This window comes from Hemiscyllium ocellatum, chromosome 33, assembly GCF_020745735.1.
Source record: "Hemiscyllium ocellatum isolate sHemOce1 chromosome 33, sHemOce1.pat.X.cur, whole genome shotgun sequence".
Classification (NCBI taxonomy): Eukaryota; Metazoa; Chordata; class Chondrichthyes; order Orectolobiformes; family Hemiscylliidae; genus Hemiscyllium; species Hemiscyllium ocellatum.
Window position 1 is genome coordinate 18,590,215 of NC_083433.1, and position 16,188 is coordinate 18,606,402.

The 16,188-nt window shown below is 44.1% G+C and overlaps 1 protein-coding gene across 7 annotated transcripts in view; it reads right to left on the minus strand.

Annotated features, from left to right (window-relative positions):
• Positions 1 to 569: 569 nt before the first annotated feature.
• The window catches only part of LOC132831370 (suppressor of cytokine signaling 1-like), a 71,761-nt gene continuing 56,142 nt past the window's right edge, over positions 570 to 16,188 (minus strand). For 5 of the 7 annotated variants that reach the window (XM_060849471.1, XM_060849470.1, XM_060849473.1 and 2 more), the window contains exon 2: positions 570 to 5,578. In XM_060849471.1, the coding sequence (XP_060705454.1) occupies positions 4,925 to 5,518 (594 nt within the window). In that variant the 5' untranslated portion in view covers positions 5,519 to 5,578 and the 3' untranslated portion in view covers positions 570 to 4,924. Of the gene's footprint in view, positions 5,579 to 11,575; positions 11,615 to 11,726; positions 11,766 to 16,188 lie in introns of those variants that run through there. The other 2 variants (XM_060849472.1, XM_060849474.1) reach the window with 2 other exon arrangements.

The window sequence follows — 16,188 nt, forward strand, 5'->3', positions numbered from 1 at the left end:
TTTCAGTCATCTGAAGCAAGTCACACTGAGAGTAAGCTACTTACAAAATTGAGCAGGCCCCATCACCATACCAACAGGGGGCCCACCATCAATCTGTTTAGTTAATTGTTGCTCCATTAAAACCAGGCAAAGATGATGGACAATCCACCCACTCAGGTGGGGGTTTAAACCCAGACTTTCTATCGCAAAAAGTGAAGGTGTTTCCCCACTAAGCTCCTTAAGGTTTTGATCTGAATGCATACATTGGAGTTGAACATAAGATCATTCACCATGGAGCAGTCTTCTGAATCATGCCAATAAGGGCAAGCTTTTGCTTAAAGAGGAGAAACATTCTCTCTGTGCCTCCCCAGAGTCTTTATTCCAAAGAGCCTGTGGCATTGATGAAGAGAAAACACATTTTTTATAAAACTAAGTTAGCCACTCCACCATCTGCTTCACAGAACCCTTCCATTGCCCACCATCCACCATTACATCATCAGGGAGGACACACCCAAAACAAACCAAAGGCAGCGAGACACTTTAACACAAATATCTTTATTTGGTTCACAAATAAATATTCTGTACATGTGTTAAATCACACAATAAAACAGAGCAGCTAAGTTGCACTTGGTGCAAAGGGAAACTTAATTTGTAATGAATTACAAATACATGTCAAACAAAACAATTGTGTTAAAATATTTGTTTCTGTTTTTGAACAGCAGTATCTGGTTTACGCGAGATTCGTAGTGTCTTTTGTGGAATTTGTCACACAACGTGACGGTTCGGTTTTAATGTGGCGCCAAGGTGGGGGAGGGGAGTGCAAAATCAGAAGTCACATGACGCCAGGTTCATTTAAAATTCATCACCTGATGAAGGAGCAGCGCTCTGAAAGCTTGTGATTTCAAATGAACCTCCTGGACAGTAACCTGATGTCATGTGACTCCTGACTTTGTCCACACCAGTCCAACACCAGCCTCTCCACATCATCAAGGGGTATGGGAAAGGATTTACTTCTATTCATAAACATGAACAATTTTGGCCTATATCAGATTAGGAAACTTGGGTGCAAATGTTCTGGGAAATGGAGGGTACAGTTCAACATCATCAAAAGAATTGGGGCTGGGCGAGGAAACTGGCTTCCCAATGGGTAGGGTTGTTCAGATGCAAATGTCCAGTCAGCCACACGGGTGGGAGTAGGCCCCAAACCAGCTTTCAAAGTGAAGGTGGATGCTTGAAGAATAAAACTAATTAACAGTTTGAGAAAAGGCAGGGGAATAAGTTGCCAGCGCTGTCCAAGAACAGACACAGACACAATGGTCTGAATAGACTCCCTCTTTGCTGTATGATTCTAAGATTCTTACCGTTTTAGGCTCATTTATCCACCCAGTCGTCCAATCAATGAATGACCACGATTCTTTCCTGTCACTCCGGGCCTATGCTTTTACTACCTCTAATCTCCATCCGACAACAGCAGAGTCAAAGTTACAAAAGCAGAAATTGCTGGAAAAGCTCTGGTGGCATGTGTGCAGAGAAATCAGCATTTCCCTTCCTTGGAACTGGAAAGGCAGTAGCTAAGATCTATGCCGACTGTCCTATCTGTTTCTTTCTTACATCCGTGAATGAGAGGTGGTGTGTAGTGGTAAAATCACGGGACTAGCTAATCCAGAAGCCCTCAGCTAATGTTCTGGGGATGTTGGGTTTAAATCCCACATGGCAGATGGTCAAATTTAAATTCAATAAAATGGGAATGAAAAGCTAGCAACCATGTACCATTCTCAGTTATTGTAAAAATCCATCTGATTCACGAATGCCTTTAACAAAGGGAATCTGCTGTCCTTACCTGGTCTGGCCTAAATGAGACTCCAGACCCATCACAATATGATTGCCTCATTAGGGATGGGCAAGTCAGCATCACCCTCATCCCATGAACCAATAAAAAAATACTAACTTACAACTAACTAACTAACTAACCTTAACTAAATTTCACCTCCTCAAGTTACCCATGTCAGTTCGAACATCTTACCTCCAACTATTATTGAAGCTAGCTCAAATCAAACCTAAGGGACCTCATTTATTGAGGGATGCATTGGGTGACTTTGGCTAGCAATGTATCATGGAAGGAAGCAGCTCAGGGGGACATGGTTAGATAAGAATCCTGAGACCGAGCCCTATCGATACTGAGCAGGTTGATATATTTTCTTGCTGGCTCGTCAATAGCCATTATAGAGCCCAAGCAGTATGCTGTCTGATGCTCACTGGCTGACAAGTTGGGTGCAAAGTTGGGTGCAGTTTTGCTTGATGGATATAGAATCAGAATGAGCACATGGTTGCTGAGCATAAAAAACGAGGTCTTCAGGAAAGCCGAAGTTTGTGGACATTAGAGGGGGAATTTTGAAACTGCATTCTGATTGTGTGCAAATTTGGTATTTAGCACACAGAAATGTCACAAATAAAAAAGGAGGAACCACTATGTAAGCCAGACACTGCCCTTTTCAAATTACATGAAATTATTAACCATGCTGATAAAAAAACAGCAACGCCTTGGGACAACGATACAAACTTCTACAGTATCAAAGCACACGTCGGAGAGAATTCTCACAAGCTCTTCTGTTATTCTTTGGTGGAACGTGAGCTTTTCTGGCAAGGCCACTGTCTGTCGACCATCCCTAATTGCCCTCGAGGCTAGCCCGTCACCCAATAGATGCCAATCATTCTCTCTCAAGATTGGCACCTGCTCAAGAGCATAGCAGTTTTTCAGCAGTCTGTCCCAGGAGTGAAAAGCGTAGAAATGATCTGATGTTTCTATTTAAATAGAGGTCCGATTGATTCAATGTGACTGAATGTAGAAGGGACACATTCTCACCCTGTAGATATTGGACCCCAAACCGAAATTTTCTTCCTACCTGGATTTAGATCTGGGTTGAATGGGGAACTAACATCCATGGGACATCAGTTGAGTTGTCCATAGATCATATCAGTGCCAAATGATAGGCTCCTGCAGCATTGATCTAGGCTGTCAGAAGCTAACTAGCTGTTGTTGTTCACTGCAATTGGCAATTATCACTTCCATTATTAACCTCGAAATTCGCAATAAATCATTAAGAAAAGACTTGTTTCATAAAACCTTTTACTTTCTTTATTAAGAAATACTATTCAAATAAAACCTTTAGGAGCAAAAAGTTGATTTTGATTACCAGTGTAGAAGTGCTTATAAACCTTGCTTATTAACTGGAGACAGCAGAGGTTAGGATTAATTTTCTGCATAGATTCTAACTGGGGCTTGATATAAACTCAGAATCAAGATGGGGGAACAAGGCTAGCTTCATTGTGAGAAATCAAAACTGTTCGACAGACTTGAATAAACAAACCACGAGAATGCAACCACAGAGTAATATGGTGGAATCGAATAAGGGTTCCGGACTGACAAACAACAGAGATCACAGAGTAAGTTTCAGCTTGGAATCCAATCAAAGGGATGGTCCATTGAACTGCATGGTGACCTGAGCAGATTTAGATATTTTCATTGGAATAATTAAGAGGTCATTGGGTGATCTTGTCTGTACGATAGATTCCTTTTTCCAACAATCTACATTTGTGGCAATGTTTGCTTTCCCGTTGTCCAAAAGGCAGGTTCACGCTGGGGTGCTTCACCATGGGGATCAGGGTGGCTGACAAGGCAAGAGAGGAGTTACTTGCTTATCCAGGCCACCCTTCTTTACGTAATAGATGGAGTAATGAGTGCAGGTGGGTTACATAGGGCTGACCCAATTCACCCCCACCCCCCCAACATACTTTGGCCTTGTTGCAAGACGCTTGCAACACTCATAATACACAATCAACATGGATCACAGAATCCGGCAGTGTGGAAACAGGCCATTTGGCCCATCAGGTCCAGATTGATCCCTCTGAAGGGCATCCCTCTCAGACCCAGTCCCCTACCTTCTGCCCGTAACCCTGCATTCCGATGGCCAATCCACCTCACCTGTACATCTTTGGACTGTGGAAAAAAACCAGAACACCCTGAGGAAAACCACGCAGATGCGGGGAGAATGTCTGTGCGGAGTTTGCACAGTCTCTCAATGCTGGAATCGAACCCGGGTCCCTGGCGCTGTGAGGCAGCAGTGCTAACCACGGTGCTGCCCTAATGGAGGGATGGGAGAGGCAACAGTACAGTTGCGCTAACACCACTGGGCAAACAATTCTAAAGCTTACAGTGACACCCTGGAGACATGGGTCCAAAGCCCACCACAGCAGCTGATGGAACTGGACCTCTTCTGGTGTGGTGGTGTGTCCCCACCGCTAAGCCAGGAGGCCCGGGTTCAAGTCCCACCTGCCCCAGACCTGTGTCATGACAGTAAAGAACAGGCTGATTTGAAGATTAATGGGGCCTCAGTAACTCAATTCTGACCAGTCTCTCCTTCTGTACCAGAACGCTGACAAACTGCATTCTAACAAATCAGTTCACTGTTTAATTACATATTAAAATATAGATATGAATATATAACATTAAAGTAATTGACAAAAATTCTGCAAACTAATGCTTTTGAATAACTAAGTACTCCTCAGTGCTGGCTCCAAAAGGAACCACAAGACAAGGTCTTCTTTGTAAGAATGAAAATGATGTCTCCACATCCTTCAGAAATGATTGACTGAAAATTCCGACGTCTTTTCCCAGCCTCCTACCTGAGGCAGTGCTCGGGAGCTTGCTCGGCTCTCGATGTGCACTTTTCCTGGCTGCACACTGCCCGTATGCATCCACTGGCCAATGGCACTCCTCCGTCTGGGTCACATCACCAGGGCAAAGGGAACACAGCAACCGGGAGGACGATAGTGGCATCCCCAGGAACCCTGGTGCTCCTCGCTGGGTGTGGATGCACTCCTTCCTCCAAACTCACAATCTCCACCAGCGATCAATTCCAAACAGAAAATTCCGGCGGTCCCTCAGTTACAGTTTGAACGGAAATTCCTCCATGTACTGCTGCAGCCGGGGCACTAAAGGAAGTTGCCGCACGCTTTCAATGCCAAAATGGCCGATTATGTTCTTCCTGCACAACTGCTTCAGATTCAGGATGGGGTTTTTCCTCAAAGGTTTGGAAAAGACCACAGAGACTCCACAGTCAAACCTGAAGGGCTTCACCTGGGTGCTGTCCACACAGTATTCCAGAAGTTTCACCACGCAGTCAAAGCAGGCACCGTTGAACCAGAAGTGCTCCTTCTCAAACAGGATCCGCATGCTGACCGGTCCGTTCTCAGCCCGGACGCTCAGGCTGAACAGGTGGTTGGCCTGAGAGCTGTCCCGAACTAGGAAAGTGCCCACCGGTTCCATCATCAGCAAGGCGTGAGCCTGAGCTACAGTGAGCGGGCCCCAGTAAAATCCACTCTCGTCCAGGAAGCGCAGGGTCCTGTTGACAATCTCCCGCTCCCGGTTGCGGAAGGGGCGGAAGTGCGTGGGCTGGTCAGGCGGGCAGTGCTGGAATCGAGGAGGCTCGGGTCGTCGCGCATTCGCCAGTGCATCCAGTTGCGTGCTCCCACCGACCATCTCAGAGAGTCCGCCAACTTCGAAGGGACTCCATCTTTAACCTCCGTGTGGATAGAATTCCTGCGGGGAGTGGGGGGACGAGAAAAAGAGAACAAGTTTAACACAGAGTGAGATTGTGAACTGAACTATAGCCATGGAGAAGTGCAGCACGGAAACCTTTCGGTCCAACTCGTCCATGCTGACCAGCTATCCAAAATTACATCTTGTTCTTCGATAATGCGTTCTCGTGCAACCCCATGTCATAGAAACATTGCGGTTTAGAAACAGCACTTAAAGTGTCAGCGATTTAATTGTGTCACAGCCAATACACATTTTATAAGTTTGTACTTTAGAAATAGTGTCCCCAAATCATTAATCGCGTTACAGCGAATTCACGGTAACGAAACAAGCATTATAGCAGAACGACCTGTAATCTAGAACCATTTGCCAGCATTTGGCCTATATCCCTCTAAAGCCTTCTGATCCATATACCCATCCAGATGCTTTTAAATGTTGTAATTGCCCCAGCCTCCACCACTTCCTCTGGTAGCTCATTCCATACATGCACCACCTTCTGTGTGTAAATGTTACCCCTTGGGTCCTTTTTAAATCATTCCCCTCTCACTTTAAACCTATGCCCTCTAGTTTTGGACTCACTTACTCTGGGGAGAGGTCCTTCACAATTCACCCTATCCATGCTTTCACACTTGTGCAGACACTAGTTTGAGCAGAGGCTGTAATGAGGTCAGGAGCTCAAGGTCCTGGTGGAACCTAAACTGGGCATTAATGAGCAGGTGCTACTTGATAGCAGCGTTGATGACACCTTCCGTCACTTTATAACTAGCTTCTGCTGCCTCCTGCAAGTGAAAATAAATGGAAGTTTAAGAAGTAATGGTTCTGACAAGTCAAAAGGATCATCTCACTGATGGGGATAAGGTCCAATGAACTGAATTCCTAGTCTTTCCCTCCATCTAGAACACCAATGTTGTTTTCCTGTCTGTATGTGTGTTTTGGGGTGGTTTACAAGGGCGTTAGAGTTTTAACCACTAGAGTTGTAAGCCAATGGTTCATAACTGTTTACCTGTAACTGATATGTCTTTATTTTAATAAATATTAATCCTTAAATATAGAAACCTGGTTGATGTTTTTGTCAGCTTGTATCTAAAAGGTAGGTAAATTGGAGACTTTTGTGTGATTTTTATGAATTCCTTACATTTGAAGGTGACTCCAGGAATAGTAAGGTTTGATTTCCAACATTTTACCCCAGTGAGGTGCAATATACCTCCCAAACCTATGACCCTCTATCACCTCAGGAGACAAATAAAGCCACATGGAAACATTCCCACTATCTAAAGGTTTCCCTTTAAGACACACAACCTCCTGACTAGGGACTCCAATGCCACTCCTTCACTGGCTCTGGGTCAAAACCCTGGAGCTCACCTCCTAACCCACAGTGTCTCCCTACAACTTGCGGACTGCAGCAGTTCAAGAATATAGCTCAACAGCATCTTCTCAAGGACAATTAGGAAGATCTTGGTCCAACCAGTGGCATTCATTTCTTCATGAATGTTTGCTTTCATTCCAAATCCCATGATGGCTCAGCAGTTAGCACTGCTGCCTCACAGCACCAGGGACCCAGGTTTGATTCCACCCTTGAGCGATTATCTGTGTAGAGTCTACACATCCTCCCTGTGTCTGCATGGGTTGCCTCCTGGTGCTCCGGTTTCCCTCCACAGTCCAAAGATGTGAGGTTAGGTGGATTGGCCTTGTTAAATTGCCAATAGTAATGGAGGCTAGGTGGATTAACCATGGAAAACACAGGGTTACAGGAGTGGGACGTTCTTCAGAGTGTATGTGTGACTCAATGGGCTGAATGGCCTGCTTGTAGTAAAAAGTGAGGTCTGCAGATGCTGGAGATCACAGTTGAAAATGTGTTGCTGGTTAAAGCACAGCAGGTTAGGCAGCATCCAAGGAACAGGAAATTCGACGTTTCGGGCCAGAGCCCTTCATCAGGAATGGAGGAAGAGTGCTTCTTCAAGGAAGGCATCCTTGCAAGAGGATTCGCAGTAGGTTAAAATCTTCGAGTAAAAAGTGAGGTCTGCAGATGCTGGAGATCACAGTTGAAAATGTGTTGCTGGTTAAAGCACAGCAGGTTAGGCAGCATCCAAGGAACAGGAAATTCGACGTTTCGGGCCAGAGCCCTTCATCAAGATGAAGAGCTCTGGCCTGAAACGTCGAATTTCCTGTTCCTTGGATGCTGCCTAACCTGCTGTGCTTTAACCAGCAACACATTTTCAACTGAATGGCCTGCTTCCATTCTGTAGAGATTCTATGATCAGCAAAGAGCTGCACTGTCTGAGGAGCAGCCTTTTAGATGAGATGTTAAACAGAGGCTTAATCTACTCCTTCCGGTGGGTCTAAAGCAGCACAAAAAGCAGGGAGATTGGGGAATAATAGAACAAAGAAAATTTACAGTCCAGGAACAGGCCCTTCGGCCCTCCAAGCCTGAGTCGATATTGTACTGGATATTTTTACCTGAACAGGTATTGAAAAATAGACAATACCATTATTAGCAAACCAATTTTTGCAAGATCTTGCTATGTGCAAGTTAGTTATTGCATTTCCTATATTACAAAGCCAGCCACAGTTCAAAAGTAATTAACTCCCTACAGAGTGATACATAAAATACAAATTCTTTCTTCATGGCTGCCTTTATTTCAAACTACTACCTGCTGATTTCTATCATATTAACAGTGTACACTGACCTTCTGCCCTAATCCCTTCATATCTCTACTATAGATGCGCCCATCACCTTTCCTGGAACTCATTTCTCCCCTTTCCTCCAAGTTCTAACAATAGGAATTTAGTTCAAAACAATCCTTGTTCTTTGTATAATCTCACAAGACCTGCTCACTTCCTTTCTCCTGCAAGACCAGTTGTAGCATTCAGTCCTCGGACCTTCTGAAGTCCATTACTGCATGTTTCACAGCCCTCAATCCTCACACTTCGAGCCTCCTACTTTTCAATGTTGCTTTCTCTAGTTTTGTAGTCTTCAGTTGAGCAAATTATCGCCCAGTTCACCTTTGTCAATTCTTTTAACCAGCTCCCCGCAATATTTTGCTTTTCTAACGAATGCAGGCTGAACTTACACCATCGCAGGGAAGAAAAAAGACTTCTTGAAAATACCTTTGTAAAAAGAATTTTACTTCCATGTACGTGCTTAAAAGGTACAAAACTTAAATGGTGCCTAAGAGAGAGACAAAGTTTCTCCACTTGTGTTCATCAGGACTGAAATACAAGAAAGCAACTGAAAACAGTTTACACAGCCTGGGAAGAAGATGCTGATTTCCCTTTTTAGCAATTCTTTCCACGTGACTACATGACCAGAATTGCACTTAATACAAGAATACAATTTCCTTACACTGGCCATCAATCTCTCTGAAAAGCAGCACCCTTAAGTGTTTATTTTCACTGCAGTTAAATATTGTGCGTGACAGTGTTGTCTATAACTCTGCTGAATAAGAGTTTGTACATCAACATTGAACTGGAGCTGCCTTTCTCTCACTCAGTTATCAAGGAATTGTTGAAGTCTCCTGCCTGAAACTGAACTTGATGCTTTGGTCATGGATGATGATGGATAGTGAAGGGGGACGAGCTGAGAATAGTTCACAGGTCAGCGCAACATTGAGGGCCGAAAGCCTGTTCTGTGCTGTATTGCTCTATGTTCTATGTCGCATATCCTCTCTCTCACTAGGACAGCCTACCTTGACCTTCGTCTACCTGAGTCCCTGAGTGCAAACTCTTGCCAGTGCCTTGTTCCATCTAAATTCAATTATTCCAATGCAGTCCTGTCAATCCTCCCATCACCCATCCTCTGTAAATTTAGCCAAATCTTCGCTGCCCCCACATTCTAATATTCAGAGTTGAGAGTGTGTTGCTGGAAAAGCACAGCAGGTCAGGCAGCATCCGAGAAGCAGGAAAATCGACATGTCAGGAATCCTGATGAAGGGCTCCGGCCCAAAATGTCGATTTTCCTGCTCCTCGGATGCTGCCTGACCTGCTGTGCTTTTCCAGCAACACATTCACACTCTGATCTCCAGCATCAGCAGACCTTACTGTCTCCTACATTCTAATATTCAGACATATCATCCATCCATCATCGCTATGCTCAATGATGCACACTGGGTGCGCTTCTATTAACATTTTAAAGTAAATATGACCATTTCTCCAAGCACCTCCATCCCACACTGGTTTCTCTAAACCCTTGGTACCCTGCTATAGGAAGGACTTTCTTAAATTGGAAAGAGTACAGAAGAGATTTAGTAGGATGTTGCAGGAACCAGAGGGTTTGAGTAATAAGGAGAGGCAGGGACTGTTTTCGCCCTTAGAGCATTGCAGGTTGAGGGGTGACATTATAGAGGTTTATAAAACCATGAAGGGCATAGATAAAGTGAACTAGTGAAGATCTTTTCCCCAGGATGGGGGAGTTCAAAACTCAAGGGCATAGATTTAAGGTGAGAGGAGAAAAATATAAAAGGGACATGAGGGGTAACTTTTTCACACGTGTCTGGAACGAACTGCCAGAGGAAGTGGCAGATGCAGATTCAGTTACAACATTACAACAGTGACCAGCAGCCACTCTCCATCATGGGTTTGTCCTCTGGGATCAGAGTAGGAGCGTCAGTCGGCGACGGATGAGGACCGGGGCAGGCCTCATCTCGGACACGCAGGTCAAGGCCGCAGGGGCAAGGGTTGAGGTTCCAGGGCCTGGCTAATGTCCAATGTCAGGAGAGAGAGCCAGGGAGATTGTGGCCCAACAAACGGGTGGGAACTGAGCCCTTAGATGGGTGTCATCAGCTGGAGAGAACTGGACAAATTCCAAATCTCTTGCTTCAATTTCTTACTTTTTATTTAAAAATCCAAGATGGTGCCAGTGAGTGTTGAATCTTTGCACTTTTCACTATATTCCAGAACACGTGATAATAATAAATCCCAACATTAAAAAGACATTCAGACAGGTAGATGAATAGGAAAGGTTTAGAGGAATATGGGCCAAGCGCAGGCAGATGGGACCAGTTTAGTTTGGGAATATGGTCAGCAGGGATGAGTTGGACTGAAGGGTCTGCTTCCACGCTGGATGACTATGTGGTCTCTTAGATCACTACATGTGTAGCAGACAATTTACATTACTATTTGAGAACTAACCCTTGACTCTGCATTTCCATATCCTAATTAATCAACACGTTCAGTGAGATTAGAAGGTGTTCCTCGCACATTTCTTTCACTAAAGCTACTGGTTATTTAGGCTGTTATTATCTGCATTTCCTTGGACACTTGTGTTAACATTCAACTTTACACACAGTACGAGATCTGGAATGGTTTGAAGTTGCTTGAGAGACATAAAGCACACTGGAGAGGCACGATGAGGTAAAATAGGATAGAGAGAAAGAGAGAGACAGACAGACAGACAGAGACACAGAGAGAGAGAGACAGAGAAAGAGAGAGAGAGATAGACAGACAGACAGACAGACAGACAGACAGACAGACACACACAGTCAGTTACATAGAGGGAGGGGGGCACGATCAAAAAGCAAAAAAAGTTGAAAATCTCACAACACCAGGTTATAGTCCAACAGGTTTATTTGAAAGCACTAGCTTTCAGAGCGCTGCTCCTTCAGGTAGCTGTGGAACAGGACCATACGATACAGAATTTATAGCAAAACGACATATTGAACAAACCCAGATTGCTGTTAAGACTTTTATCTTTTTGAAGGGGTTGCAGGTGAAATACTTAACAGTAATTTTTGTTCAATATAATGTTTCAGTTGCATGACACTGTGATATTTTGCTATAAATTCTGTGTCTTATGTTCCTGTTCCACAGCTACCTGACGAAGAAGCAGCGCTTTGAAAGCTAGTGCTTCCAAATAAACCTGTTGGACAATAACCTGGTATTGTGCGATTTTTAAACTTTGTCAACCCCAGTTCAACACCAGCACCACCACAGAAAGAGAAAAGCCACATTTAGATTGCCACCCTTCCTGCCCCACCCCACACATGCCATGGTCAAATAACCTACCACCATTCAATGCCTGGAGATCTAGTTGGAGAATATCTAACTGGAAGTTACCAAGCATTCAACCAGACTGCAGCTTGAGAAATATCAGCCAGCAAACCATATTTAAAAAAAACACAAGCAGATGCATAGAGAACACCACTAAAAGACTCACCAGTCCTAAAACAGCTCGATTCCCATTATTGTTAAATACGTATTTTTAAACTGTCAGCATGAACTGTGTGAGGGAGATATCAAGGGGTTTAAAATGTGCCATTAATCTTATCGCATTTTATTGCTGCACAGCATCCTACTTTGTCCTGCAAGTCTAGCTCCACCCTGACAAGAGCACTGCATAGATAACATGTCCTGTCAAAGGTACAAGTGCAAATCAGAGGGGACCACATTTGCTCTGCGGGAGAAAGCTGCCACCAATTCCAAAAATACAGCCTTCAGTCTAAGCGTCACCAGCTTCCTTGTTTCACATTGCTCTTATAAGCGGGACCTTCATCGCTTCCTTATGACAAAAGCAGTCAACATTTTGAGTTGCATCTCAACGTGCTACTTAAAAGGTTTCAGCCATGGTTAGTTTCAGGGATACAAGGTTCATGCCAGAGATTCATGCGTAAAACTTGAGATGGCACTCCAGTGCAGTACTGAGGGGGTGCTGTGTTACTTGGAGCTGTTGCCCTTTGCATGAGATATCAAACTAACCCTTCTCAATTTTTCCCCCCCTCTCCTTCCACTGCGATCTCAGTTCAAGGCTTGAAACTTGCTGTGACCCCCGTCGTTAAGAACTGACAGTAAAGGAGGGCAAAACTACAGCAGTCTTCAAAAATCTTAACTTTTTTCTGACTTTGGTGCAGCAGGAATCAGTTTTCAAAATAAAAGCAAGGTCTTAAAGGGACCTCGCAGCTGTGGACAACTCGTTCAGAGCTCCATGGCAACCGTTGCTACCTCGGAGCTCATAACCCCATAACCTCAATCACAACCCCCACTGGGTCTGCGGTCTACCTTTTGGGAAGTCCTGTATTAAACCAAAGCTCAAATCAGCCAATAAAAAAAAGTCTTGTACATTATCTGAAAACGTGCAGGGGGAACATCTCCTGGTGCCCGGTCTGACATGTATTAAATCACTTAATCACGTTTACTGTTTGTGGGATCATGCTGTGCACATTTGGTTGTTGCCTTTCTTAAATTATTAATTGCATTTCAAAAGTGCTCAATTGACTGCAAACACATTGCAGTCAGTGTTCGGAGGTCATGAAACCTCCTATGTACAACCCAGCCTCATGCAGTGTGTTTAGTTCCAACACCAGCTATTTCCTTTCTGACTTTGGTAAGCAAGACTACAAACTAGGAATCAATTTCAACACAAATTCACCTGCACCACCACACACATCATTTACTGCAACCGATGTGGCCTCCTCTACATTGGGGAGACAGACCGCCTACTTGCGGAACATTTCAGGGAACACTTCTGGGACAGCCGCACTAACCAACCCAACCACCCAGTGGCTGAACACTTTAACTCCCCCTCCCACTCCACCAAGGACATGCAGGTCCTTGGCCTCCTCCATCACCAGACCAAAGCAACACGACGCCTGGAAGAAGAGCGCCTCATCTTCCACCTAGGAACCCTCCAACCACAAGGGATGAATGCAGATTTCTCCAGCTTTCTCATTTCCCCTCTCCCCACCTTATCTCAGTCCCAACCCTCAGACTCAGCATCGTCTTCTTGACCTGCAATCTTCTTCCTGACCTCTCCGCCCCCACCCCCTCTCCGGCCTATCACCCTCACCTTAACCTCCTTCCACCTATCGCGTTCCCAACGCCCCTCCCCCAAGTCCCTCCTCCCTACCTTTTATCTTAGCCTGCTTGGCACACCTTCCTCATTCCTGAAGAAGGGCTTATGCCCGAAACGTTGATTCTCCTTGGATGCTGTCTAATCTGCTGCGCTTTTCCAGAAACACACTTTTCAGCTCTGATCTCCAGCATCTGCATTCCTCACTTTCTCCTAATCAATTTAGACAAATCAGGACAATTCTGTACAGCACAAGTGAGCTCAATGCAAACTTGTACACAATTGTCAAACTGATTTAATGATAAGTTGTTACTGAGGTGATTGCTAGTGAGGCTACAGAAGTGAGCACTATTGACACAGAGGAGAGAGACCCCAAAATAAGCAGCTATTCCAGCTCCCAATGTATCAGAGAGAAATCCATCTTTTGGTTGAAATACGATATCAAGTTCCCATCAGTGTGTCTTTTGGATATAAAAGGCCCTGTGGCACTGTTTTCAGAATTATTCTCAGTTTCCTGGCTAATATTTACCCTTCAACTAGCAACATGGAACACAGATTATCTGCTCATTTATCTTTTTTACTGCCTGAGAGAGCGTATGTGCAAATTGCCTGCTGACTTTCTTCCATTACAATTGAGAACTGGGAAGCACGTTGATGGTCATAAAATACTTGAGAGCATGCTGAGATCATGACAGATCCTGCACTTGCAAATATTTGCAAACCCCAACATTTACAAACTGCCAGTTTGTTCCTCACTCTCTTTTGGAAACCAATACAAATAATGAACTAAATAAACCAATGATAGCCCCTTAAAGGGCAGTGTAACTAAATGCAGATATTCAAAAGCAAGCTTACAAGGTTGAATTTCAATGTTGTGCCCAGAACTGATAACACACTCTAACCTCTGCAGTGCTCATTGGAAGATGTTCATAGTGTCCAAGTTTGTGCAGGCTAGGTAGATTAGCCATATGAAATGGAGGGTTACAGGGATAGGGTACAGGGGTGAGTCTGGATGGGATATGCTTCAGAGGGTCAGTGAAAACTCGATGGGCCAAATGGCCTGCTTCCACACTGCAGGGATTCCATAAAGACCTGAGATGTATCCACACTCCACTGGCGTAGAGATATGTTTTTCAGATGAGTTTCAGGTTATTACCTCAAAGTCAGATGAGTTGGTAGGACCAACGAACATGAGACTTATTGGACACAAATAAATTGACTAGCTGATCTTGTACAATATGGCACACAGGAGTCAAAATTTAATTTAGTATTCCAACTGTAAGTGGGGTTAGCAAACATTCAGGAGAAAGTGAAAACTGCAGATGCTGGAGATTAGAGTTGAGAGTGCGGTGCTGGAAAAGCACAGAGACGTCATGCAGCATCTGAGGAGTAGGAGAATCAATGTTTCGAGCATAAGTTCTTCATCAGGAATGAGGCTCGTGGGTGGGGTCTGAGAGATAAATGACAGTAGGGTGGGGGAGAAGGTAGCTGGGAAAGTGATAGGTGGATGAAGGTGAGGGAGAAGGTGAAGGTCAATGGGAGGAGTGATGGACTGGTCCGGAGGGTGGTGCAGAGTTCAAGGCTTGGGACTGAGATAATGTAGGGGATGGGGAAATAAGAAAGCTGTTGTATTCCACATTCATTCTGTGTGGCTGCAAGATTCCAAAGTAAAATATGAGGCATTCCCCCTCCAGGTGTCAGGTGATAAAGGTTTGGTAGTGGAAGAGGCCCAGGACCTGCATGTCCTTGACTGAGTGGGAGGGGGAGTTGAAATGTTGGGCCACGGGGCAGTGGGGTTGGTGGGTGCAGGTGTCCCAGAGATGTTCTCTGAAACGATCTGCAAGAAGGCGTCCTGTATCTCCGAAGTAGAGGAGACTGCACCGGGTGCAAAGGATGCAGTAGATGCCATTGGTAGAGGTAAAGGTAAATTTCTGATGGTAAACATTCAGTAAATTAGTCAACATTCAGACTAGTTAAGGTGGGCATTTCAAAACACTAAGTTCTGTCCTTGAGTGATGACACTGAAGTCATGACATGGGCAGGCTGTATAATGCAAAGCTGATCAGCTGTGGAGGAATATGTTGACTCGGACATAGTGTCAACTGTTGAAAGTGTAACAAAAACAAAAAAAAATGTAGATTCAAATGAATTTTAGACAATCGTAGATAGCAAACAAATCTATCACTTTTTGAATTTGGATAGAAACCACACAGTCTCAGGGGTTTTAGTCCCTTAAACGTTTCCAATACTTTTCCTCAGCTGATATTAATTAATCTCGGTCTTTTTTGTTTCCTAAAATAGTCTCAATTTCTTATGGGCAACTAGAGTCTTCTAATGTTAAGGCAGAAAAGTTATTTGTGCAACGTGTCTGCTATTTCCTTATCCCTCCTTATAATCTCTCCCATTTCTGCTCCTAAGGCACCAAACTTTACAAATAGCTACTCTCTTCCTTTGTATATGCTTATTTGAACTCATTTTTAAAAATTATATTCCTGGCTGGTTTACTCTCCCATTCTATTTTTGCCCCTTTTTCTCCAACCTTTGATGCCTCTTTGCTGATTATAATACACTGCTTATTATAATTTGCTACTGCTCTTTACATTATAATACTTTTCCCTTAATCTAATATCTTTTACATTCTGAGGGATGGATCTTGCTTGCTGAGTTTCTCTTTTGATGGAATGGATTTTCATTGTATATCTTGAACTGATTTTGTTTTACATGTTACCCATAGTTCATTTACCACCACATCCCGTGACGAATCTACCTGAGCCAATTTATCATAATTGAAAATGCGTTGCTGGTTAAAGCACAGCAGGTCAGGCAGCATCCA